The sequence below is a fragment of the Cupressus sempervirens genome, chromosome 10 (genome assembly GCF_028749045.1).
Source record: "Cupressus sempervirens isolate cs-2001-9-10 chromosome 10, ASM2874904v1, whole genome shotgun sequence".
In the NCBI taxonomy this organism is placed as follows: Eukaryota; Viridiplantae; Streptophyta; class Pinopsida; order Cupressales; family Cupressaceae; genus Cupressus; species Cupressus sempervirens.
The window spans coordinates 37,551,812-37,578,681 of NC_143127.1; the positions used below are offsets into that span (position 1 = coordinate 37,551,812).

A 26,870-nucleotide genomic window follows, 5' to 3' on the forward strand; every position below is an offset into this window, starting at 1 on the left:
TTTTAGAAGACATAAAAATAGATTATTCTTGAATAGGTTCCACATGTAATTGTCTGTAATTAAAGTGAAACCTTATAGCAGTAGGGAAACTATTTAACTGTCGTGCAAGAGTTTATTGCATTCGATATTGCAACATATACTCTTATTGCAATAACTTAGGTCTAGCATATAAAATATAATTAGGATGACTTGTGTACTGTAGCATATACTATAGAAAATTTGTATATTTTTCCAAACATGCACAAGTATACGGTTGAATTTTTCAAAACTGATTACAAAACCAAAGGGGAAAAAAACAAAAAAAACACACATAATCATGATAAAGTATGCCAGGGTAAAGCCACGTATATACTAAAATAGTATTCCTATGATTTGAAGAACAATATTTTTAATCCAATAAACCTAACCCAATTGGTATGCAAAGTTTTCCACAATTTAAGATGAATGCCTGAATTGTAACAACTCCAAATTAGATTCTGCTTAAAATAGCATAGAAATACACGTATAAATAGATACCGAAAAGGTATCAGATTACAATGACTAAAATTATTCAGCTCCTTGTCTGATAGAATGTTATAATTAACATTTAAACATCTTCCGGACAGGATCAAATGTTATAGAAATCTAGATTCAAGGTATTAGAGTTTGGCAGTTCACAAATTCATGCCATGAAAAACGTCTTGGTTTAAAAATTTACAATGAATTGTGTGAAGAAAGTTGAATGGTCCACTTAACATTGGCTGTACAAGACTCGGCATTTTGGTAATTTCTAGAAATGATTCAGACTACATAATTACATTCGGCACCATATCCACAAGATGAAAACACCACATAACGGTTAAACCATTTACAGTATAATTAATGCTACCATCTAAAGATTCCTGGAGCTTCCCGAGTTTCACTGTATGGGGTCACTGTTGATAAATATTTTGAAGCATATGCAAAGCCCCATAGCTGTTAGGTAATAAATATTAGCGTGTGAAAAAATAGAGAATGTGTAAGCCTTGAATAACTCAAAGAATAAGTATAGAAGAAAGAAAAAGCACCTCCACATCCTTCAACTCAAAATCTTCTGTGTGTGCCAAGCAAGAGTTGCCAAATGTCTCACAGTATCCACTTGATCCACGCAGCCTTAAAATATTCAGTTAACATGAGTTAAGATATTTCACCTTTGTCTCCTTCCTAGAAATAGATGACAACTTTATACAAGATCTTTCTTGATTCAGAAGAAAGGATGAGTAATTTTAAAATAAAACTTACAGATCTCCATCCAAGTAAAGAGCAAAGTGCCCACCCCCACCAAGTGCTAGTGAATCATTTGAACATAAAACAAAATAGCGATTTACACCTGTGAAGTCACGGCACAACTAAACAATCATACCGAAGGAATAAAGTTCTGATCAAGCAGATTGCCCAAGTTAGAAAGATGAACCCACTTTTTAAGCCCCATTTCCAAAAAAACTACATTATACTCCTGATAAAACAGTTAGCTATAGCCATGGAGAAATGATTCCTTTTTGTTCAGGGTTCTTCAATGTCTAGAGACCTTTAAAAGGCCATCTTGAATATGTTGTACAAGCAATTAATCTTGCCTACATGTATTTTCCCTGCTTAGATAGTTTGTGCAGGTCTACTCTATTTTACAAGATGCATTTTTTTACTGTCTATTTATCTTTTCAGTTTGTTAATTATCATTTTTGTTATGTTTTTAAAATCTGAACAAGATTTTAATCCAATATGTTTACTTCTGTAATAAATTTCAATTCTTGAACAATTCTTTTTATCCCATTATTTGTTGATGATGAGTTCCAATTACTATATATAAAAGACACCCACACAAAATAGGAAAAGAAAAGAGGAAAATGTCTGTTACCTCGTGAGATTCAACAAAACAAAATGCAAATGACTCTGCAAAATAAGGGCTGTGAACTTTAGTTCATTCATCAATTTAAATTTATGCCAAGGCAGATGATTCAGAACTAATATATTATTATCAATCATCTCCTAGGGAGATTGTGCACTATACTACCACTAGACAAAAAGACTATGGTCCTTAGATATCTAACTTATTTTTACACTATTCTCTACCAATTACACTATGGCATCTTTTTGGAGCCCTAACCTATTTATAGATGCACAACAATTTGACAGTAGCTCTCGAATTTAACATCTTAGAAACAGAGACACGTCTCAGAACCAGGAGACATTTTTGATAAATACCTTGAGAACCAGCAGGTAAGCTTGAAAAAAGTATTTAAGCAAAGTGTAATAAATGTGTTTAGGCAAGAACCTACAACGCAACGATAAATTGTGAACCTCTTGTTTGGGAGGTCTTGGATTCGAGTCTACTCGAGCTTAATAAATAAATAATAAAAATAATTAATCATAACACATAATAATAATTAATCTCGGCTTCAGCCTCTTACCGATCAAAAAATAAAATTAAAATAAATAAATGTGTTTGTGTCTGCTATTATCTTTCCAAAGACCTCAAAACAGTACAAGTCAAGAGCTACAAACCTAAACAATTGCTGTTTTTGCAACCTTTTCATCTATTTGCCTGCCTGCCAAAACCAGCACAAACCTGTGCCTCAAAACAATTACCCTAGTAACTAGGATTCCAACCTATGTTATCGGAATTGTGTATCCCTACCCCCCAAAGACCTCAAAACAGTACAAGTGAAGAGCTACACACCTAAACAATTGCTGTTTTTGCAACCTTTTCGATCTATTTGCTTGCTTGCCAAAACCAACACAAAACCTGTGCCTCAAAACAATTACCCTAGTAACTAGGATTCCAACCTATGTTATCGGAGTTGTGTATCCCTACCCCCCCTCGGATGCAGGTGCGTCTATGCACCTATGCGGAGGTGAGGTGCTTTTGAATGTTCACAAGGGAGTGGAGACCCAAAAAAATCCGAGGAAAACCCAAATGAGATCTCAAGCAACCCAAAAAGAATCTGAAATCAGAATAAAAGTCTGATTGGTCCGGACTTCAAGACAGAGAAACTGAGGTACCTAGAAAAATCTGATGACGACCCAGTTGAAGTTTTGCAAAAACCCATCAGGAACCTGCAAGTAGATTCTTGAACCGGCAAGAAAACAGGAAGTTTTGAAGGAAACCCTCGCTGGCTGGAAAAACCTCAAAAAAATTGTAGACGAGCATAAAAAAGATGCTGCAAGTGAAGATGGCCTCGCGAGTTGCAGACAACCGTAGACACGTTGAATGGAGGTAGAAAAAACTATTACAATAACAGATAATAGTCTATTATTAATTAATATTAATCTATTGTAAATATCTAGTTAGCTTTCTCTGTTAGAATAGAATGTTTCTATTCTTTATGATTGTTTCCTAAGTAGACATTGTGTTATTCTTTTGTATCTATTGACCTTTCAGTCTCTGTTAATAACAAGTATTTTACAAATTACTTCCATAATATGTTATTAGAGCCAATACTTCAATTTTTTTCAAAAAATTTATAATTTCTTTTTGAAATTATTTGTTAAATTTTTTTGATTTAATTTCAGAGTTTTCTTGTTTTAGGAAAAAAAAAAAAAAAAACCCAACTAGGGTTTCTGTTCAAATTTTGGAGAATCGTCAAAAACAAATCTCCGAATTTGTCCAAATTTTTCAATGATCTCTAGTTCGTGAATGTAAACAAGCATGCATCCCGTGTGATTTTGCCTTTTTTTTTAAGAGCAGTCCGCCCTCCAAAAATTGCGATTTTTGGAAACTTGTGTTTTTGTTTACTGCTCCTGTTTTCATTTGTCGAGAAACTCGATGCTGCTACAAACCTACTGCTCTTGTTTGTGAAGGGCTCAACGCTGCTACAAACCGCAGAAATCTGTGTTTTGCATCCCGTTTTTTGCAAAAAATGGGCCATTTTTTCTGCAGACGGGTTTCTACCTTCAAGTCCTCCTTGTCACGCCTGCTACGCCATTTCTTTGGTGTTTGTTCAGCAGTATTCAACCCTGTTCATCCATCCTTGAAGTAAACTCGACGATTTTATTAGAAAACCTCAGTATTTGTCAAATTTTCGACCATTCATGGCTACCGACTATATTTTTTCGAAACCTTAATTTCTGAGTGCTAAAAAATATTTTGATTTCAGATTCTTGGTGGGTTTTTTGAGAGCTCGACTGGGTCGTCGTCAAATTTTTCTGGGTGTTTCGATTTTTGAGCCAACAGATCAAGAAGATGACTCCATATTCCTTCTACGTCACTCTCTGATTTTTCTGGGTCTTCCATTTTTTGCCTTCAAGAACGTGCCTTCACAGAGCTTTATAGCTTTTTATTGAAAAATGAGCCATGGCATCACTGACAAACATTCTACTTGAGCACAACTCCAAATTCAATGGTCGAAATTATGGCACTTGGAAGTAGCGGATCATCGCCATTTTTTAATATTGGAACATCGATCAACTTGTACTGGGTGTTACGAAGCGTTTGACTGCTCTTGGTTCTGATCTAAATACATGGGATCTGAATAATCGAGAGTCGGTGATGCTTCTCAAACTATCTGTGGTTAATGATCAACTTCCTCAAATTCCATGTGCCAAGACAGCTGCCAAGATCTGGACACATCTCAAAGGTCTTCATGAGACTTCTGACAAAAGCAAAGCCTTCTTTCTGAAAACACCCTGTTTTCTATTGTCAAGAATGAGCACACCTCGCTCCAAGCACACCTGAATCGGATTCGGGAAATCCATGATCAATTAATTGCCATCGATCGCAAGATGGAAGAAGAGAATATTGTGATTATCAATCTTCAGAGTTTACCAAAGTCTTGTGAGCATTTTATCAAGACTCTCAACATCACATCTTCTAGTGTTGTTTTGAAGTTCACTGATCTCTACACATTGTTGTTTCAGCAAGATCAATGGAAACAACAGTTCGGTAGCAACTCCAATTCCACTTCCACAAAGCAAGCCTTTGCTGCGAAATCCTTTCAGAAGGATAAAGGCAAGTTTCGGCAACCATCTCAACAAAAGTCTTCTACTCCAGCATCAGATGGTTCCTGAAAGAAAAACATTCAATGCAACTACTGCCACAAGTTTGGACACATGAAGGTTGAATGTTGAAAACGCTAAGCTACACAATCTACGTAATCAAGTTCGCAACCCAAAGCAAATAGTGTAGAGCACACTGAGCAAGCAGAATTTGCCTTTTACACCTTCATGGCTAAAAGACCTGTAGATCATGTGAAGTTGTCTACCTGGTACATTGATTCAGGTGCCTCTCATTATTCCACTCACCACAGAGACTGCTTTACCGACTACCAGCCTTATTCAGACTCTATTATTTTTGGTGGTGGAGAAGAGTACACAGTTGTCGACAAAGACAACACTCAGATTCAGTCTACTGGGAGGAATCTCATATTCCTTGATGTCTACTACATTCCAGGGATGGAACTAAATCTACTCTCAATTAGTCAATTGTTGCGACATTCTCCACACTTGAATGTCACCTTCAGTTCATATCAGTGCATCATCATTGATCGGGCGACTTAGTCTACTGTTGCAATGGGTCTTGAGGATCATGGTCTTTTCAGACTTACTAATTCTAATGATTCTCGCGACTTAGCTATGGCTGCTCGGCAATCTTTTGTCAGCACACTTTGGCATCAACAATATGGGCACTTGAATGTGCATTATCTCTCACAACTTGCTCAAGATGAGCTTGTTCTTGGATTGCTAGATATTCAAACTCAATAGCTTGGAGTTTGTGATGCATGTCAGGTTGGGAAGCAACATTGCACACCTATTACCAGTGGTGATTCATGGCGAGCTTCTCAGGTACTTCAATTTATTCATGCCGATATTTGCAGCCCTATGGCCACTCCTATTCTTGGGTCTAGGTATTTTCTATTGTTTGTTGATGATTTTAGCAAAAAAATGTGGGAGTATTTCCTTAAAAAGAAATCAGATGCATTTCCTGTATTTCAGAAGTTTAAACCTTTAGTTGAAAAAAGGTCTGGAAAATCTATTATTACTCTTAGATCAAACAATGGGGGGGAATTTTGTTCTAATGTTTTCTCCAGCTTCTTGGATACACATGGCATCAAACACCAATTAACCACACCTCACACGCCATAACAGAACAGTGTAGTTGATAATTGGAACAGGACAATCACCGAGATGGCTCAATCCATTCTTGAACACAGACATGTTCCGAAGAAGGTTTTGGGCAGAAGCAGTTAATATTGTAGTTTATCTGTTGAACTGGTCACCCACTGTGGCGATCAAAGGTAAAACTCCGAAAGAGGCCTGGTCAGGTCGCAAGCCCAGAGTTAGTTACCTAAAGGTTTTTGGCTCTCTTGCTTTTGTTTGGATTCTTGATGCCTCACGCACCAAGTTGGATGCCAAGAGTTAGAAACTCATGCTTGTTGGATATAGTAGTCTTCACAAAGCCTACCGCCTAATTGATTTTCAGACATCTCGTCTCATCTACAGTCGTGATGTAGTTTTTGATGAGCAACGAGGACCTTTCATGCTTGTTTCTCTTGTTCCTAATCTAGTAGACAATCCTATGAAGGCTCATGATTTGGGAGTTCGGCTTCCATGGTCCACTTGATGGGACGGCTCCAGTAGCTCCTGCAGCTCCAATTATACTAGTGATACCTATATAGACACTCAAGCTTCTCCTGCAGGATCACCTCGCTTTGTAGATGCTTCACCTAAGTTTGATTAAGATTCTTCTAATGAGGAACCTGATCATCACACATCTCCTGATACTCATGTAGGTCGTTATCCTCTTCAGCCTAAGTGGTGGGCTAAGACACTTGCTGATGAGCTCTCACTGATGGGAGAACTGCTCGAAAAAAGAGCAAAACTATAGATTCTATTAACTTTGCTCTCATGGCCAACATTCATAATGTGTTTGAACCTAAAGGAATTCCGAAGTGGGAACAAGCCATGACATCTGAACACCAGAGCCTACTAAAGAACAACACTTGGGCCGTTTCTGATCTTCCACCAAGGAAGAAACCCATGGGCTACAAATGGGTTTACAAAATCAAATACAAATCAGATGGTACTTTGGATAAATACAAAACTCATTTAGTGGTGAAGGGCTTTTCTCAGCATCAGGGCATTGATTATGAGGAGACCTTTCCTCCTACTGCAAAGATGAGCACCATCAGATTAGTCCTAGCCATGGTTGCACAGTTTGGCTGGAAGGTCCATCACATGGACGTCAAGAGTGGTTTCTTGAGTGGTGATCTTCATAAAGAGGTCTACATGATGCATCCTCCTGATTTCAGGGTTGCTAGTAAAAAAAATCAGGTTCTCATATTGGTAAAAGCTCTCTATGGCTTTAAGCATGCCCCTTGGGCATGGTACATAAAAATTGATAAGTAGCTCAGTGATCAAGGCCAAGAGTTCTTCAAACTCAAAACTGTACATCAAGACTACTGACAGTGACATCATCCTTCTAGTTATTTACGTGGATGATCTGATCATCACTGGCAGTTCGACATCTTTGATTCAGAGAATCAAATAGAATTTATGTCAGTCTTTTGATATAACTGACCTTGGGCTCATGTAATAGTATTCTGGTATATTCATCTCTCAATCCAAATATGTTAGTGCCCGATTAGACAAATTTCGTATGCAAGATTGCAAGCTTGCATCTACACCTATGGAGAAAGGTCTCAAGTTATCCACAAAGTCCGATTCTCCTTCAGTTAAGAAAGGTCCCAAATTATCCACAAAGTTTGATTCTCCTTCCGTTGATAATACTACATACAGGCAACTGGTAGACAAGGTCATCTACAACTCTGCTACTAGGCCTAATATCAGCTTTGCAGTCAACTATATTTCATGCTTTATGACAGCTCCTAAGGTTGATCATTGGATGGCAGCAAAGCATGTGCTTCGTTATGTGAAGGGCACTTTAGATTATGGACTTCTGTACTCTCAAAGTTCTAATCCTAAACTTAGTGGGTTCATGTTGTGAAGTTTTCACACCATCACCCCAAAATTTTTGGGGACCCCCTTTTTTCTAATCGCTTTGGCAAATTTTTGGATTGCCCAAAATTTTTGAGTTTTGAAAATTTTGAGCCTTGGACACCTTCAGGGCCAGTGGGGAGAAAGTTACATTTATTTTCACCCGGTTTCAACTTGATTTTCCAGAGCTATCAATTTTGTCCTTAGGCCGAATAATTTTCTAATTTAATTTCAACTTGGCAGGATAAAGTTGTGAATTTTGTACTTAGACGTTTTTTTTGAAAATTTGGTTGTAACTCTGAAAATTTGGATAATTTTCAAAAGAGAAATTTTTTAGACTTAAGTTTTTGGAAAATCTCAAATTTTTCTTTGGTGAAATTTTTTAAATTTTGTTGAAATGAGGAAAATTGCAAAAAATCGATTTTTTGGTTCTAAATGCAATTTTATTTTTATTTTTTTAAATTTTTAGCTTGGCAAAATCGATTTGGGAGAAAATTGCAAAAATTGACTTTAATTGGATTAATTTGCCTTGAAAACTTTTAAGTTTTTAACGAATTTAGTAATTTAATATTGAAAAAATGGCTTTTGATTAGCCAAAATCCAAATTTAATGACGTATTAATTACTAAACCCTCATTAAATGGAATATTTAACACCCTCAAGGCCATTTAATTTCGTTTTGCAAGCTAATTGGTAAATTTAAAAGTGCAATTTTCTTTTGGCAAAATTAATTTTTTTGAGCTAAATATTTAATTGTGGGCCTTAACTTGAATTTAATTTTTATTTTTTGTTTTCTCCTAGACCATGTAGGCCAGCTTTATGGAGAAAGAAAATTCGCTATAAAGAAAGTCTCATCCCCATTTCATTTTCACAAATCATTTCTTCCTCTCCATGTGGGCGAATTTTGTGGAGGAGCAGATTTTTTCCAGACTTGGGCGAATTTTGTGGAGGCAAATTTAGTGGAGGGCAGTTTTTAGCATGCTTAGGCAATTTTTGCTTGCATTTCTCCATTTTCAGACCTTGGCGATTTTTCTTGTGGGCAGATTCTTGCATATTTTGGTGGTTTTCTCCTCCATTTGTGGGCTGCGATTTGTGCCCTAGGTAGCATTTTGGGCAGATTTCAGACTTCATGCATGGGCGAATTTGAGACAAAGGCAAAATTTTCCATTCTTGGCATTTTATTGAGGCAGATCTGATTCTGATTTTTGAGCAATTCATGGTGAAGGTCTGATTTTTTCCTCTTTTGGACTGCATTTTTTATACCAGATTTTGGCAATTTTGTTGGGAGAAGAGATACATATGAAAGTTTGATTTTTGCATAGAAGGCAAGTGTTGGATAGTTTTAGGAGTGTAAATTTCTATTTGCAAAGGGATTTGAACTACTTGAAAGTCATATCCTAGGTTTCGAAAAGTCGCTATAAGTTTATCGGTTAAGGTGTATTTTCATCATCTAGAGTTGCAAGGAGTGCTTAAGCTGACATTCATCTTTCGTTCTAGTCTAAGGATTGCTCCGCTTGGTTCTTCTTGCCTTTTGGTCCACCACTCTACCATCCCGTAATAGGGCGACGAGCATGGAGGATGATAGTGCAAGTAAGAATCCCAAGCGAGCGAACACTAAGAAAGAAAAAGAGGATATGATGCCCAATACTTCCTTCTTCTCGAAAATGAAGAGAATAACTGACACCAATATCTGTATAGTGGACATGATACTGATGAGGGACAGACTGAAGGAAGGACAATCCCCCTTGGCAAAAAGGATTTACAAGAGTGGAATTGTACACGCAACGGCCTTTCCTCCCACATTGCCTTGTCTAGAATCGATTATGGAATGTGCATCCAGATTTGATCTAAACAATAATTCCATTATTTTTGATAAAGGGAAGAGAGGGTTGGCCAGCATTGGCGAACAAGCGATTGAAGAAACATTTAACATTCCCCAGTACAAGGGCATGACGATTGTAATGATGGATCAAGCAACTAAGTCATTTCAAGATAACCAAGGAGCCTATTACATGCATCTAAAGCAAAATTCGATACGCGAGGGAAGAAAAGGAGTTAACAGATCATCGAGGCTTACAATGGCAGATTTCAAACCAGAATATTGTGATCTTGTTGTTCTACTCAGTCGGATCATGGGCCTAGCTCAAGGATTGAGATTTGAAAACTGGATGTACTTCTTCATTGATGAGATTGAGAAAGGAAAAAGAAGGTTTGATTGGGCCAAGATCATAAGCGAGAACTTAGAATTGCAACTCCTCACCGTGCAAAACCCAAGGCAATTCTACATGAGCTCCTATATGTTCTACCTAATTGCTAGATTGTACAAAAGTCAGTGGAACTCAAGGCGAAGCACGCACCTTGTCCTCCTATGGAAGAAGTTAACGAAAGGCTAGCTAAGTTCATTGCCTTAGCTAAGAAGATGAAAGAAAAGGGAAGAGTTATATTAGAAGATCATTTGATGTAAGCCCAAGTGGCAATTTCCCTTTCTTCTAGAATAGGACAAGTGTCTATTTCTGATTGGCCACCATTTTGGTGCCTTCTCATTGGTTGCCACTTTTTGCACTTTTTTCATTGGTCCATTGATGAGGTGGCAGCTTCACATTGGCCAATGGGGTGGCAACCCTAATTAGGGTTTTGAGGATCCAATCTGGATGGTTGATCTTGTTTTGATCTCCACCGTCCGTTGTATTTTTAGCCCCTATAAAAGGCCATTTGCTCTCATTTGTAGAGTGTCGGAGAAATTGTTGCGAAGAGAATACCAAAATGCTCTCTTTTTCATTGTTGCGATTGGCAGGTTGATCAAGAACATTGGGTGTTATTGCATGTTTTCTACTTCCACTTAGATTTCATTTCAAGTTGTTTAAGTTGTTTAAGTGAAAGTTAAAGTAGATGGATAGTTGTATGGTAGCATTGGTAAATGTTTGATAGGGATCAATACTAGGCCATTAGCATCCTAGCGGCTGGTTGGGAAGCTTTGTATGGTAAGCTAGTTTATTATTCCTTTGAATCATTGCACCTGTGGAAGTGAGGCCGCTGGTCAGCTCTCATTAGGTTCGATCCCCGTCCATTTGCTAACCTTCCATTCATAAGAGTAGGAGTAGAATAGTAAGTAGCTGGGTAGTCGAAGCTTAAAGAAGCAAGTTAGAGGAGTAAGTTAAGCATTAGAACACATCCACTCACCTTCCACCACCATCGCTTTCCCATCAACATCATCATTGGCAGACACACCCTCCATCATCACTACCATCAACATTATCTGCCACCCGCACATTTCACAAACTGAGCCGCCATCACCCTCATCCCACCAAAGTCCAAGTCATCTTTGAATGAATAGCGTAAGGCCGCCTACGTGATTACTAGCAAATCACATCGATAAAATTGAGCAAGTATCCAATGGTGTAAGGAACATTGGAGCTATTGCTTATGTCTTCATGAGTAATAACTTTTCAAGAGAGGAGTTGCATGTTTGATATCCCGTATCGAATATTCAAATCCTAATATGTTATGTAAGTGGTACAAAACTCGCATCAACAGTTCACAGATTCAAATTGGGCAAGCTTTGATAATGATAAAAAGTCAACTTCTAGATATGTGTTCAGTTTGGGATCCGGTGCAGTCACATGGCCTAGTAAGAAGCAACAGGCAGTTTATCTCTCCTCTACAAAGGCCGAATACAGAGGGATTGTTAAGGAAGGATATGAAGTTGTTTGGCTTCGTCAGATGCTTGGGGATATGCAGATGTCACTAGCAAGACCAACTACTCTGCTTGTTGATAACGGAGACGTTATCAAGTTAGCTTGAAATCCAATCTTCCATGAACGAACCAAGCATGTGGATGTTCATTGTCATTACATGGGACAGTTGGTTGAAGATGGGACTATAGATCTGCAGTATGTTTCTACCACAGATCAAACTGCAAACATTCTCACCAAGCCTCTTGGTCCTACTAAGTTTGTCATTCATAGGACAGCTTGGTGTTATAGATAGATTAACCATTAGGGGAGGGTATTACGATAATAGATAATCGTTTATTATTAGTTAATGGTAATCTATTATAAATATCTAGTTGGCTTTCGCTTTTTCAGCTTTCTCTATTAGAATAGAATGTTTCTATTTTTTATGATCGTTTCCTAAGGAAACATTGTTTTATTCTTTTGTATTTATTGACCTTTCGGTCTCTGTTAATAACAAGCAAGTATTTTACCAATTACTTTCTTAATAAAAACAAACCCACAAAAATGCTGCAAACTGATTTTTGAACAGAAACCCTAGATGGGTCTACTAACAAGCAGATTTGAACAGATTTATTTCGAAAAAATTAAATAACATAAGATTTCATAATGAAATTCTTAATTGTTTTGGAAAAAAACCTAAGCTCTGATACCATGTTACACAAAACAGATGATAGAATAATGGGAGGATTATTAACAAAGAACGGAAACGTTCTTATAGAATGTACAAACAAGATGTTTCTAAAAATAAACATACATTGACAAAAGATAGAATGGGAAACTTTCCTATACAGACTAAAGATGACTAAATGACCATTAAAGAAACATTCTATCTTGGAAGATATTATCCTACTAGTGGTTGTGCTCCTTGTGAGTATCCACACACAATTAGGCACATCCGGATGCCCAACGCCTAGATTTCCACTTGAAAGAATTTAAAAGTGAAATTTCACTAATAGCATGTGCTCAAAAACAAAGCTTTTTATTATTATTTTCCACAAAACCCTAAAACGGGCCTTTATGAGGCGATTCATTGTTAAAACATCATTTGTTTGCTATGTTGTTCTCTTCTCATTTGGTCTCCATTTTGGCATTTTGAAGGGCAAGTGATTATTTCTGAAGAGGATTGTTCGTCAAGTGCTAAATAGCTTCCACAAAGGAGATCTAAGCATCTACAATGAGCATTTTGCCCTATCCTTGAGTCTTTTAACAATTTTTTTAAAGATTTTGATTAATTTTTAAAAAAAAATCCAAATTCATTTTTTTAAAATAAAGGAACAAGTTTAGCTCTTTGTTCTAATGTTTTTATACCTTTTTGATTCCACTTTTATGCTTACATTTCTTAGTTTTTTCTAATTAATTTTATTTAATTTCTTATAATAGCAAAAAATCAGATTGCAAGATGGCCAGTAGTGAGAATTCAGTTGGTGGGAAAGGAACCAATAAATTCAAAATTGATATAGAATCTCCTTTATGGAAACCTACCACAAGAATTTCAGAGGCTCCAAGAAGTCAGGCATATCTGGAAGTGTAAATATTATAATAGTAAACCAAGCGATAGCTCATAGTCTTGAGTGAAACTTCACTTTATGGGACCTTCTGATAAAGGGATGGAAATGTGTCAAGGTCAAATGTAACAATTTTTAAGTTCCCAACATTGGCATCAGACTTGTTATTTGGCCAAGGGCCAATTTGTTTGTTGTCATAGCTTCTTGTGTTTTGTGGTATAACCTTTTGACAATTTTGAAAGACTAGAACAACAGTATGTTGTAGTGTGTGCATAACTGGTTTCAGTGGGGTTTTCCAAGGGTCTTGTGAGAATACAAAGCAAGTCTAATATTAGATCAATGGGGAACATGTCAAGGTATAACATTGATGAATTCAATGGTTAGAACTTAGAACCATAGTTCCCGGGTGTGCACTCGGCAAGGCTGACTCAACTCGAGACTCAGCTAAAACTCAGCAAGACTCGGCATAAACTAGGTTTCTGGGGAGTTTTGCCTGTGCTGAGTTTCTGGAGTGTTGCAGGTCACTTGGACTTGGCCAGGGTGACTGGACTCAGAACTCCCCAGAACTCGAAGAGGACTAGGAGAGTCTTGGAGAGTCTAGGAACTATAGTTAGAACTTAGAACAATAGTTGGAAAGCTTACTGAATACATGAGTAGCTAAATACTTGCTGTTATTGCTCAAAATGAGACTCACAAAGTAAACTCATAGGTCAAAGAAGACTAGTTTTCAGCAAGTAGCTAAGGACCTGCAGTTTTTGTTTAAAATGAATACTCAAGCAGTAAACAGTCAAAGGAGACAAGTTTTCAACAAGTTTTTTGTGATGCGCCCTATCTAAAAGATACAACTTTCTGAGTGCTGGGCGTCTGGGTGCATCCAGATCCACTTGGGTGCAATTGGATGCTCACATGAGCATCCAGATGCACCCACAGGGAGAAAAAGAGCTCCTTGTGAGCATCTGAACACACCAGAACCCGCACCATAGTGCACCAGCATCCGGATTCGTGTGCAGGATGCACAAACCCAGTAACTAAGACAAAAGGGGTAGGAAACATAACTTTCTCTATTAAGGATTCAATCCCCAATAACTGCCTTCCACATAATGTCCATTTTCCTCAACACACACACACACACATATATATATATATAATTTTGTTGATCAACACCCTCTAATACCACCACTATTATCCATGATTAGAGATTGTACCTTCTATCGTCACTAAAGGACAGTATGCAGCCAAATTAACAAAGTAAATATATTCTCGACTCAAGATGCTTATTTATTACATGACCAATTCTTGAACCTCTCATTATAAAAATAACGGCTGGCTATGGATCTTCTTCACTTCATGAATTTATGTAATCTATCAAGTTCATTATTCAGTTCAATTATAACCCTTCCATTAACATTTTCTTTTCATCCAACTGCTTAAATTTTAATGTCGCAATACCTTGCATGCCATGACGCCATCATAACCTACTAGTCTAGATATCTTAAATAAATCTATCTAAAGAAATGCTGACAGATATCAATTATAAAATACTTAAAATTCGTTGTATCTATATTTGTTTTTCAGGACTGAGTTCTGTTTTTTGTTTTAATTTCTTAAAAAAATGATTATTTATGTCTTAAAAAATTATAATTTTAGCAAATCATTTTTTGTGTGGTGTTTATTAAATTATTTTTAAAAGTATATTACGTTTATAATAATTTTAAAATGTTGACGTGCATATAGTTGTCAAATTTAAACTAAAAAGGTAATTGTTAACATTAACACGCTCACACCATCACACTCCACCCATTCTAACATTGTAAAATGCCTACCGGCATTAATTAACTAAAGACACCCGAGGGCAGAAATATGCCTCATTATTTTGCAAGTTATGACAAGACTAAAAAAGATTCAAAGTACAAAAGTAACTACTGATATTTGAATCCAAGACACTCACCAATGGAATCACACAACACATCCGTTCAAGCATGGAGAATAATATATGGCTTGCAAATATCACAATTAATTATACCATTTCTCTGTGGTAATTGTCATACCAGACTATCACAATATCTTTTCACTTTATAATTGCAATTTTCAAGTCCCGGAATTTTCAGCCATGTTAAGTGCAAAAAGACATTCCACACGGCTGATCAAGACTAACTAATCATACTTTTTAACATATGGTAGTCAGGTAAAATCTCTGGTATACCATCATAAATACCTGTGCAAGGCTGAGCAAATATTAAAAAGTATGGGGAAAATATTTACTTGCGGATAAAAAAGGAAGAGGAAAGTACCTGTTGGACGAAACAAAATTGGTCTGCCAGAAACATTTGTAAATACAAAATTATCATTCGAGCCCTGGTTACATTTCACTATTAGAGTTAGGATTGAAATAGTTCCACATAGAAAATAAAATTATACGGCAAAGACAAACTTTGCGTGGCAAGAAATCTTCATACCGAATACTTTTTGCTGCTAGTTGGTAGTAAAGGCGCTGCTAATAAACCACCAAAAACAGCACCCTGGTGATCCCCAACTACCTGTCAATAAATCCCGGATACCAGAGTGACTTCACAAGCATTCAATGACATTATCATTATATCATTTTTTCTTATCTTAAAGCAAACATAATAAGAAATCCAGATTAAAATAAGTTTGAAAATAATCTGTTTATCAAACCAAGACTTAAGAATGCCGGAAAAGTCAACTGTCCAATTGGTTCACATTTATTTTCCTCATTGAAAATAACTTATGTTGTTACATTACTTGTTACTCATTTCAAGACTTTTAAATGGGATGTCTTTTCTATAGAGTAGAGACAAACAGTTCATTCCACTGACGCAATGAATTCAGATAAAAATAGGAGCAAACGTAACCATTCAATGATAGTTAGAAAAGGCAATTTGATGTAATGGGTATTAGAAAAGGGTATTTGATGTTATGGGTGCAGTAACACTAGATATGACCAGCACATTGATTTTGCTAATATCACAAACTATTATGGTGGCAACATATATATGACATTCTCTCATGCATATTACTCAAAATTGCTTGATAATCAGATATTACACTACTGTGTCACAACCTTCTAGAAGGGTAAGCAATAGAGCTCGCTTAAATGCAATCAAGAAGCCAAACAAAGGCCAAGTCACCTCATGCCCAAGGTTCCTACAGGTACAGTAAAGAGAGGTTTACTACATGCAAAGCAATCCCATTTAAAGATTTGACCCCAAAGTAGAAGTCCAAAAAATTTCACCTCATGCCCAAGGTTCCTACAGGTACAGTAAGGAGAGGTTTACTACATGCGAAGCAATCCCATTTAAAGATTTGACCCCAAAGTAGAAGTCCAAAATTTTTCATAACATTGCAATTAAAGTAGCTTAATCAGAAATTAGCACACATAACTTTATTTGTTAGGAGTCAACATAAAAATCTACTATCATAACTCAGACAAAATACTTAAATTAACAGTGTTACCAAGAGACCCATCTCACCCCCTCTAGACACATCTCGGAGATGGTGACATGTCTCCAGAGTATTCAAAAATCACTGTCATGGCGAAGTCTCCCAATGAATCTGAGTCTCTGATTCCAAAAGATAAAGTCTCCCACCCATCTCCTAATTAAAAAACAATTTTAAGTACAACATTAAGTCATTTTATGATTTTTGACCAAATGGGACTAAATTGCACATGATGGAAATGCTGCAACTATAGTGGAAGAAGTGGTTGAACCAGATGGTCTTAATGAATTCCCCCAGTTGTACTACCATCAGAGGAACCTGCATTGGCGAGTGATGATTTTCTAGAAAACATCATAGCTGAAGACCTTGAGATGGATGATCACAGCCTTGTGGAGTAGATGATACTAAATAGATTTCTAATTATTTTTTAGAAATCGAAGTTTTTTTGTTTGCATATCAGTGATATAGTATCAAACTATATATTTTTATATTTAAATTTCAATATGTAATGATAATCTCAGTGATTATTAATCTGATATAATGATGATCATATGTGATATTCACAAATCAGATATGACCATGAGATATGCAATGTAAGATTTGAACTATTTGACTCTATATTAATATGACATTACTATTTAGTATTTGTCTTTTGACTCTTTAAACTTTTAATGTTCAATGTTCATACTTGTAACTTTCCATTGTTCTTGTTTTTTAAACAATATCTTATGAGTCTATGGTATTTCATAGAAATTATTAAATTATTTAAACAAAAAAAATTGCAGTCTCCAAGTACGCTTGTCTCCTATTTTTGAAAAATAAGCATACCAATACCGGTACGGGTACTGGTAACAGTACCGGAAACTTCCAAGTAGTCTCCAGCTAACCTTGTGAATTAATAAATGTTAATCTCAATTCTAATCAAGGTGAGGACCAGTCAACCATTGCAAACAAATCAACTATAATTGTTTCCTACATTATGATGTTGTAAAAAATATACCAAGAATTATAAACTTAAGCCTACCATAAATAAGACAGAAACATACCAGAAGACATGGACCAGGACATTGTGTGCTTCTCCGGTAAAGTGTAAGGAGGGATATTCCATGCTTCCGTGTACTGTTTCAAAAGAGAAAACAACCTGTACTTTAAAGTTAATAACCAAACAACCTACTTTAGCTACAACATGGATGTAATAATAATTGTAATGTAATCCTAGATTCCTACCTATACAGCAACATCCATTTCTGTCCTTGTGCAACTGTTGGGAGTGCAGAAGATAATAAACTGCTGAAAGACTTTGAAAGAAGAAATGAAGGTTCAGTCATTTCTGGAAACATGCCTTCTTGCATGCTTTCACATAAGCCTGCTTCAGAGTTGAGATCATTCTCTGTAACCAGTTGCCAATCAGCTTCATGGTTATTTCCTACATGTTCACCAGGATCTTGGCTAGAATTTTGATGCTCGTATTTTGATGTGCTTGTTGTTGGATTGAGAGATTTGCCTGAGGAGTGCTTGGCCTTAGCATTGCGATGCTTCCTGCCACCAACATTCTTTGGACCTTTCATTGAGTGTATCTCATCCATCTCAACATGCTTGCCCTCATCATCATCTGTGCACTGATCACATTCTTTGGTACATTTAAACAGAGAAAAAAGAAAAGCAGTAAATGAAGAAGTGTCAGGTCCATCAGGCTGATCTGATATGGACTTTTCTGAAAATGTCTTGCGATGACTCTTTTTCTTCCCCATTCTTGCCTCCTGGCTAGGATTAAGAGACCCAGAGTCAATCTCCCTGATCAAATTAAAAAATTCAATACTATTTAAACATCTTGAAAAAAATTTAAAAAACAGCGCAAAAACAAAAACAAGTAGAAATATCTTATCAGTATGCAAAAAATGTGCAGCATTTATTACCTTATAACTGATATTCAACTAAACGAGTAAAAAACCAATGCTTATTTGCAAGGCTTATAGTAGTGTCACTGTCATAGAGGGTACAATTTCAAAAATGAAGATTACCTTCATAATGCAACAATAAAAATTGAAGAATGAAGACTACATTCATTTAAAAATGACGACTACCTCCATAGAAACCTAAGAAGCCGATTACCTTCAATGCAACCACCAATTGTCCCCAATCAAAATTACCCTAAACTTTCCAGTGTTTCAAAACAATGGAAATGGAAATGCATTTCCAAGACAGTAAGAGGAATGGGAGGCCTTTTATTAAGAGATGGCAGGGAACAGCAACTAAAAAAATGGTGAAAGTTCAATAATGTAGGAGATTTCAAATATTATAAGGTTAAATTTTACACAATGAAGAAAAATTCATTGTTTAGTAAGAGGGTATGTTTCAGCATGGAAGTTGTCATAATATCTTAAAGTACACGGCTTAACTTTTTGATAAATGCTTTTCCTAATTCAAAAAGGGGAAAGTTCAAAGCAGTCCCAATCGTACTATTAAAGTGAAATTGTCAAATTCAAGTGGGGATGATAAATGCTATTGACATGATCAAGCAGGTGAGTAGATCATTGGGAAAGAAGCTGGCATGGCAAGTAGAGAGGATTGAAGGTTTTGATGAGGCTTCTAGTTTGGCATCACCTCCCCACCAAAGAGTAATGTTCATTGCAGGTAAAAGGAATGGTTATGTAAATGGATGATGTGTGGAGCAAGGCTCGCAATGTCTGCTTTGACATTTTCATCCACCCCGCTTTAACTTACATTTGCTCAAGCATACTCAAAGTAATAAATGATCACATGTAAAATGTGATCTCAAGAATGCCCAATTTACTGTGTATTATATTTGTAATGAAAAGGTAGCAGCATACATTAAACACTATGCATTCCCCTCTAGTATATTGTAGCATTGTACATTTATCTACCCCACCCGTCTTATTTTTTTCTTTTTAATGAAATGTACAGTTGTATTTCATTTAGGAGGACAATCATTGCTGTACTAATTTCTTCATTCAATCTACCAAAGCATTTGTCCTTGTGTTTAAACTATTGCAAAGTAATTGGTAAATATTTGCTTGATATTAACAATGATCAAGAGATCACTATATACTAAATGACGTTTGTATTTATCCAAAGTACCATTAGACTTGTATTTGATTTTGTGAATTCATTTGCAACCAATGGGTTTCTTCCCTGGTGGAAGATCAAAAAGGACCGAGGTGTTATTCTTCAACAAGCTCTGGTGTTCAGATGGCATGGCTTGTTCCCACTCTGGAACTTCTTTAGCCTTGGAATATGTTTGAGGTTCAAACACATTGTGAATGTTGGCCATGAGAGCAAAGTAAACTGACTCTGTAGGTTTGCTCTTTTTCCGAGCAGTTCTCTCATCAACGAGCTCATCATCTCGAAAATCAGCAAGCATCTTAGCCCACCACTTAGGCCAGAGAGGAGAATGACCAACATTAGTATCACGAGATGCTCTATGATCAAGTTCCTCATCAGAAGAATCGGGATCAAATTCAGGTGAAGCCTTTGCATATCTAGGTGATTCTGTAGGAGAAGCCAGAGGTGTTTGTACAGGAATCACTGGTATAATTGGAGCTGCAAGAGTTTTTGGAGCCCTCCCATCAGGTGGATCTAATGGAAGCTAAACTCCCAAATCATGACCCTTCATAGGCTGGTCCGTTGGATCAGGAATAGGAGAAACATGCATGAATGGTCCTCACTGCTCATCAAAGACTACATCATGACTTTATAGGAGACGAGATGTCTCAATGTCGATCAAGCGGTAGGCTTTGTGAAGACTACTGTATCCAACAAGCATGAGTTTTTGACTCTTGGCATCCAACTTGGTACGTGACGCATCAGGGATCCAAACAAAAACAAGATAGCACAAAAAACTTCAAGTGGCTAATTATGGGCTTGTGACCTAACCAGGCCTCTTCCAGAGTCTTACATTTAACCACCACTGTGGGTGATCGGTTCAAAAGATAAACTGTAGCATTAACTACTACCCAAAACTTCTTTGGAACATGTTTGTGTTTGAGCTCGGATATAGCCATCTTAGTGATTGTTTTGTTCCGACGTTCAACTACACTGTTTTGTTGTGGCCTGTGGGGTGTGGTAACTGGCGCTTGATGCCATGAGTATCATAGAAGCTCGAGAATTCATTAGAACACAATTTCTCAAACTCTTTTCTAACTAAAGGTTTAAAGTTTTGAGATGCAGTAAATGCTTCTGAGTTCTTTTTAAGAAATAATACACATATTTTTCTACTGAAATCATCAACAAACAACAAAAAATCCATAGACCAAAGAACAAAAGGAGTGGCCATAGGGTCGCAAATATTGGCATGAAGAAGCTGAAGTACCTGAGAAGCTCGTCATGAATCGCTATTGGTGAAAGGTGTGCAATGTTGTTTCCCAATCTGTCATACATCACAAACTCCAAGTTGTTCAGTCTAAATCTCTAGCAATCAAAGGACAAGTTCTTCTTGAGCAAACTAAGAGAGAGTGCACATTTAAGTGCACCATTGATGCCAAATTGTGCTAGTAGAAGACTGCCGAGCAGCCATAGTGAAGTCTCGAGAATCACCAGAATTGGTATGTTTGAAAAGACCATGATCCTCAAGATGCACTGCAATAATAGATTGAGTCGCCCTATCAGTGATGGTGATGTGAATTGAAGGTGACATCCAACAATGGAGAGTGTCGTAGCAACTGATTGAGAGTAGATTTAGTCCCATCCCTGGAACGTGGTACACATTGAGGAAAATGAAATTTCTCCTAGCAGATTGACCCTGAATGTTGCCTTTGTCAAAAACGATGTACTCTTCCCCTCCAAAAATAACAGAACCTAAATATGGTTGGTAGTCAATGAACCAATCTCTATGGTGGGTAAAATGACAAGAGGCACCTGAATCAATATACCAGGTAGATGACTTCACATGATCAGCGGGTCTTTTACCCATGAAGGCGTAAAAGACAGATTGTGTCTGCTCAGTGTGCTCTACACTATTCACTTTGGGCTGCAAACTAGACTGCTTAGATTAGGCAGCTACGCATTTCCGACATTCAACCTTCATGTGACCATACTCGTGACAATACTTGCATTCAATGTTTTTTTCCTGGAGCCTTTTGAAGCTAGAGCAGAGGACTTCCGTTGAGAAGATTGTTGAGAATGAAACTTGTCTTTATCCTTCTAAAAGGATTTAGCAACAATGGCTTGCTCTATGGAGGTGGAGCTAGAACTGCTACCAAACTGTTCTTTCCACCGATCTTGCTGAAACAAAAGTGTGTAGAGATCTATGAACTTCAGAGCAACACCAATAGAAGTGATGTTGGAAGTCTTGATAAAAAGCTTGTAGGACTCAAATAAACTCCTAAGGGTTATGACCGCAATGTCCTCTTCCTCCCTCTTGTGTCCAATGGCAAGCAATTGATCACGGGTTTCCTGAATCCTATTCAAATGTTCACGAAGCGATTTCTGCTAAACCATGACAATAGAAAACAGAGTGTTCTTGAGAAAGGGGGCTCTGCTTTTGTCTTAAGTTTCATAAAATGCCTTGAGATGCTCCCATATCTTGGCAGTTGTCTTGCGGGATGGAATATGAGGGAGCTGATCATTAGCTACGGATGATTTGAGAAGCATCACCGCCTCTCGATTATACAGATCATATGCAATATTATCAAGACCAGCTTGAGTAGGTTGAGTTGTAGTATCCAATACCACCTGATTGTTGCCACGATATTCGAAGGATGGTTAGCATCCACTGTTTCCACATGCCATAATTGCAACCGTTGAACTTTTGATTTCCCTCGAGAAAAATAGTAGTCAGAGAAACTGTTGACACAAAGCTCTGCACCCTTGCTTGAGGAACTACTTCTCAGGCGACCTTGTGTAACATGGAAATAGCCTCTAAGTGTGGGACTTGCGCTCTGAGGTTGAATCTCCGGAGAAGGCCAACTTCCTTACTATCAAGATGCACCTACACTACCACTTGAAAGGAAAAGGGGGAAGGAATGCAGAAAAAGAAATTGCAGAAAGGGAAAGGGGGTGATGCATCAAGATAGATATAGTGGTTACAACTTTGCCTGTAGATGCACTACACATCAATAAAACACCCAACTACACTAGTCTTAACTCTATTTTGCCTTCTAAGAAACCACATGCAGGTTTGGGACTGGTTGAAGTGCTGAAAGGAAAGGAATTTCACTATACAGCAACTGCTAACAGACTTAAAACAACACATAATTCTGAGAAAATAGAAAAGAAACATTCAAAACAAGGCAATAAACATGCACAGATTAATGAATGGCAAGAAGAGGTAAGAACATAAATATTTCATTAATGGAAAGCAAAAAATGTAGAACATAATGCTGCTGCAAAATACAAACGGAGAAGAACCCAAAAAAAGTATTTACAACTGTCTTTTTTAGAGTTCAAGCACAACTCAGATCTAAACTATGAAGTTCAAACCCCAACCCAAGGTGGAGTCAAGTTGCAGAGAGCAGCAATAAATGAATATCAAAACTAAATCTGATCATGAAATCAATCTATTGTAATCAAGTGACAGGCAGGACAAAACAAATGCACCCAACAATAAGAAATCAAATTCCATGAGAATTGATCATTACAATCATTGATGAGGCCTTGAGATGCATAGATGTCATGCAAACAAGGCCCAAGAATGTCGTTCAGCATTAAAGAATAGTCCCTGTAATGTGTCATGGCCACAACAAATAAATCTGCACTGCTATCAAAAAAACATGGGATGGGATAACACGCAATCTTAACCCATTGCAAAAATTACAAAGTTGACCAGCGTGAAATAAATCTGATTTGCCCAAAAAGGTGTGAACCGTCAATGTAGATCTTCATTTGAATATGGATGGCCCAGATGCTGTGAAATCTCCTCAATAGATGAATAAAGCCCAACCGTAGATGCATATCTTCTTCACTCTCCAACGGACGGCGGAGATGTACTAAAAAATATCCAAGGTGCTTCCAAATCCAACAACAATCGTATCTTCACAAGAGCAAAGGGCAACAATGCGAAAATACGAGAACTGTCCGATGAAAAGTAGCCTAGCACAAGAAGGATCCACCATGTGGCATGAAACTGTTGGTCAACACATTTCTTGAATGCACAGTTGAAGAGGCAATAGTGATTTCACGATTTGCAGCAAGGTCATTCTCCAAAATGGCAAAAATGGTTAACGCAAAACGTTAACCTCCGCAAAAAAGGCATGTTAACTTGCAACAGAACACATGAAGGAAAATGAGCCAACTCGATCAATGAACAAACTGAACTAGCTCGGCCAATGAAGGAACCGAGCCAACTCGGCTTATGAAGAGACCGAGTTAACATGAAATGTTAACCCAACCAAAAAGCGTGTTAACCCACATCAAAGAATCCAGCCCATTGAAGATCTCTCAGATCGGTTATCAATGATGGGCTGAATGGGGGGCAAAATTGGCCAACAAATGCTATAGCACGCTTTTTCAATGAAAAGACGTTAAGGCACATACTTCGAGGCAAAAAAGCGAAAGACCCCAAAAAAATGAAGAGGTACCTAAAAAAGAGCTCGAGAAACCCAAAAAGGAATATGTTGTTAGATTCTAGATTTGTTGGCTCAAAAATTGAGGCACCCAAAAAAATAGATGACAACCTAGTTGAGCTCTCAAAAAAATCCACCAAGACTATAATTTTCTTTTGATCCAGTACAGAAAATTACGGTTTCAAACAAAAACGGCTTGGGCTGAAAAAAGCTTCAAAATAATGGTTTGCAAAATCAACAGATTCTAGGCGCAAATCAACAACAGAGGTTTGTAAAAGCCCTAGACGCATCCAAAATAGGCAAAAAAAACCATAAAACAGGCAAAAATGGTCATTTTTGCAGGTAAAAATGACCACAAAAAGACTACAAAAAAAACACATGAAACTAGGTGCAATTTTACCAGAGAATATCATATGACAGTTGCAGAAAAATGACCCTAAGTTGCAAACAAAGAAAGCCTTAGATGAAGCAAATATCACAGAAAATAATTTCAAGAAATATTGCTCTGATAATTTTGAAGAAGAAATTATAATATTTTTTGAAAAAAATCAAAAAATTGGCTTTGATAATGTATTACAAAGTAACTGGTAAATATTTGCTTGATATTAACAATGATCAAGAGATCAATATATACAAAAGAATGAAAGATGTTTCAAGAATAGAAACATTCTATTCTAGATAGAAGAAACTAAATATTAGAAACATTCTAAAATTAGAGGAGACTACAATAGATAACCATTAAATAATTAATTATGATAATAGAAACTATCTGTTATCATAATATAAACCTATTAAATCATTGTGTGTAGTACTGCCCTTGCATTGTACAATCTGTGTCTTTACTTGAACATGATAAGCATTGTTGAAGGATATACTTTCAGGCAATAGCAAAGAAAACCTTTTAGACTTGAGTTGAAGTGTTTCAATATTTTGCTCTAAATGAATCCAAAAAGACATACCATTGCCTTTGTTCATTATGTGTGAACTAACCCCAAAACACAGCACAAACTGTAAATAGAAAGTACATATTGTTCAATTTAAGTTAATGTTTGTTATAAAGATCCTCCTCTTCTAATTTGAATAGTTGTTCTACCACATCCCTCTTCTATTTTGTGTCATACCAAAAGGTGCAAATTAAAATGCTGACATATTCAAAAGGTTGACGCTTCCGTTTGAGTTGTGTAATGCTTCAGCAACCTGTATGAGGTTGATGAATGCTATTCCCTCATATTGATGAGTGTGTATTACTTGGACAACATTCTTGTTTTCAACTAGACATACAAAAAGTATGGTAAACATTTGGAAAAGGTCTGAAAGTTTTAAAGAAGAACATGCTTCAGTTAAATTGTAAGAATGTAAATTTTTTTTAAAAAATTCACTTATCTTGGTCGTTTGATAAGTGACGGTCTAGTTAAGTTTGAACAAACAAAAGCTGAGGCCATTGTGAATTGGACCAAGCCCACCTGCATAACTGAAACAAGAAACTTTGTTGGGGCAGCTCAGTACTTGCAAAACTGTGTAAAAGCATTTTCTTCTATAGCAGCTGCTATAATATGGCATCGGAAGAGCTTTCTATGGGATAATATACAGCAGAGGGCTTTTAATTAATTAAAGAAGAAAATCAGCAATGCACCCATATGGGCTTCACTCAATTAGGAATTTCATCAGGGGATGGAAATGGATGCAAGTAATAATGCTATACAGATTTTTCCTATGCAAGGTAGAAAACCTATTTGTAACCATCCTACATTGTTGTGTTTTGGGGGTTCATCCTTGAGTATTGCACTCATGAAAAGGAGTCATGTGAATTGGGGTAAATGGTTAACATGTCAAAGCATTCTTTATTGGCAAAGAAACTACAGTGCAGATAGATCATCGGCCACCCCAATGGCTTCAAGGTCAAACAAACCTTGAGCGAGAAAGACAATAGAAGAAGCTGAGCTTTTTATAACAGATTCACAAGGTTATTAATTTTTTTTTAAAAGAAACAGAAAATCAACTTGCTGGTTTACTGTTCAGGCCAACTTTAGTTTCAGCTATTTCTACTTTGTCTCTTATTGAGCAATTTGGGAAGTAGATTTGAGCAGATGTTATGGAAATGACATGGGGAGAAACATCAGCAACTAAATGAAGATACATCTCGTAATTTCTAGCCAAGACTGGATTTCTGTGCAAGGGATGGTTTATCTCTTGAGTGTAACTTGGCATGCATTTCAAAAGACAATTGATTCATACTTAAGGAAGCACATACTTCTGGTGTAGCTGATTATTTTGAATTTATTATAAACGGTTTCAAATTTGACGCGGCATTTTAATTGGCCCTGTATGCAAAAAGATGTTGAGAAATTTGTTAGTAGTTGTAAACTATGCAGCATAAGCAAGCTTCATAAGTGGGAATTGGGACTGTATTAGTCACTTCTACCTCCATCGTGTCTCCATGGGAGGGCATTTCAATGGATTTTGTTGGTGAGGTGTCAATGATTATTTATTTGTTGTGGTTGACAGATTTATTGACAAGTGTACCACAATTCCATGAAAGAAGACACAGACAGGTGTGGATGCAGCTGAACTATTATTTGTTAATACTTGGATTCACTTTGATTTGCCTCAAAGCATCAGTTCAGACAAGTTTGAGGTTTCTTGGGAAGCTTGAGTGCATTCTTGGGCACAAAATGGATACCAGATTGACAAGAGATGCAGCTTTCC

General features: G+C 36.9%; 1 protein-coding gene across 10 annotated transcripts in view; it reads right to left on the bottom strand.

The window, feature by feature from the left end:
- Positions 1-453: 453 nt before the first annotated feature.
- The window catches only part of LOC149532447 (uncharacterized), a 36,859-nt gene continuing 10,442 nt past the window's right edge, over positions 454-26,870 (bottom strand). For 2 of the 10 annotated variants that reach the window (XM_089806649.1, XM_089806651.1), the window contains exons 2-8: positions 17,872-18,408; positions 17,691-17,763; positions 15,642-15,722; positions 15,477-15,540; positions 1,261-1,348; positions 1,047-1,131; positions 454-954 (exon numbers count right to left, since the gene is read on the bottom strand). In XM_089806649.1, the coding sequence (XP_089662775.1) occupies positions 865-954; positions 1,047-1,131; positions 1,261-1,348; positions 15,477-15,540; positions 15,642-15,722; positions 17,691-17,763; positions 17,872-18,395 (1,005 nt within the window). In that variant the 5' untranslated portion in view covers positions 18,396-18,408 and the 3' untranslated portion in view covers positions 454-864. Of the gene's footprint in view, positions 955-1,046; positions 1,132-1,260; positions 1,349-15,136; positions 15,401-15,476; positions 15,541-15,641; positions 15,723-17,690; positions 17,764-17,871; positions 18,439-26,870 lie in introns of those variants that run through there. The other 8 variants (XM_089806652.1, XM_089806654.1, XM_089806648.1 and 5 more) reach the window with 6 other exon arrangements.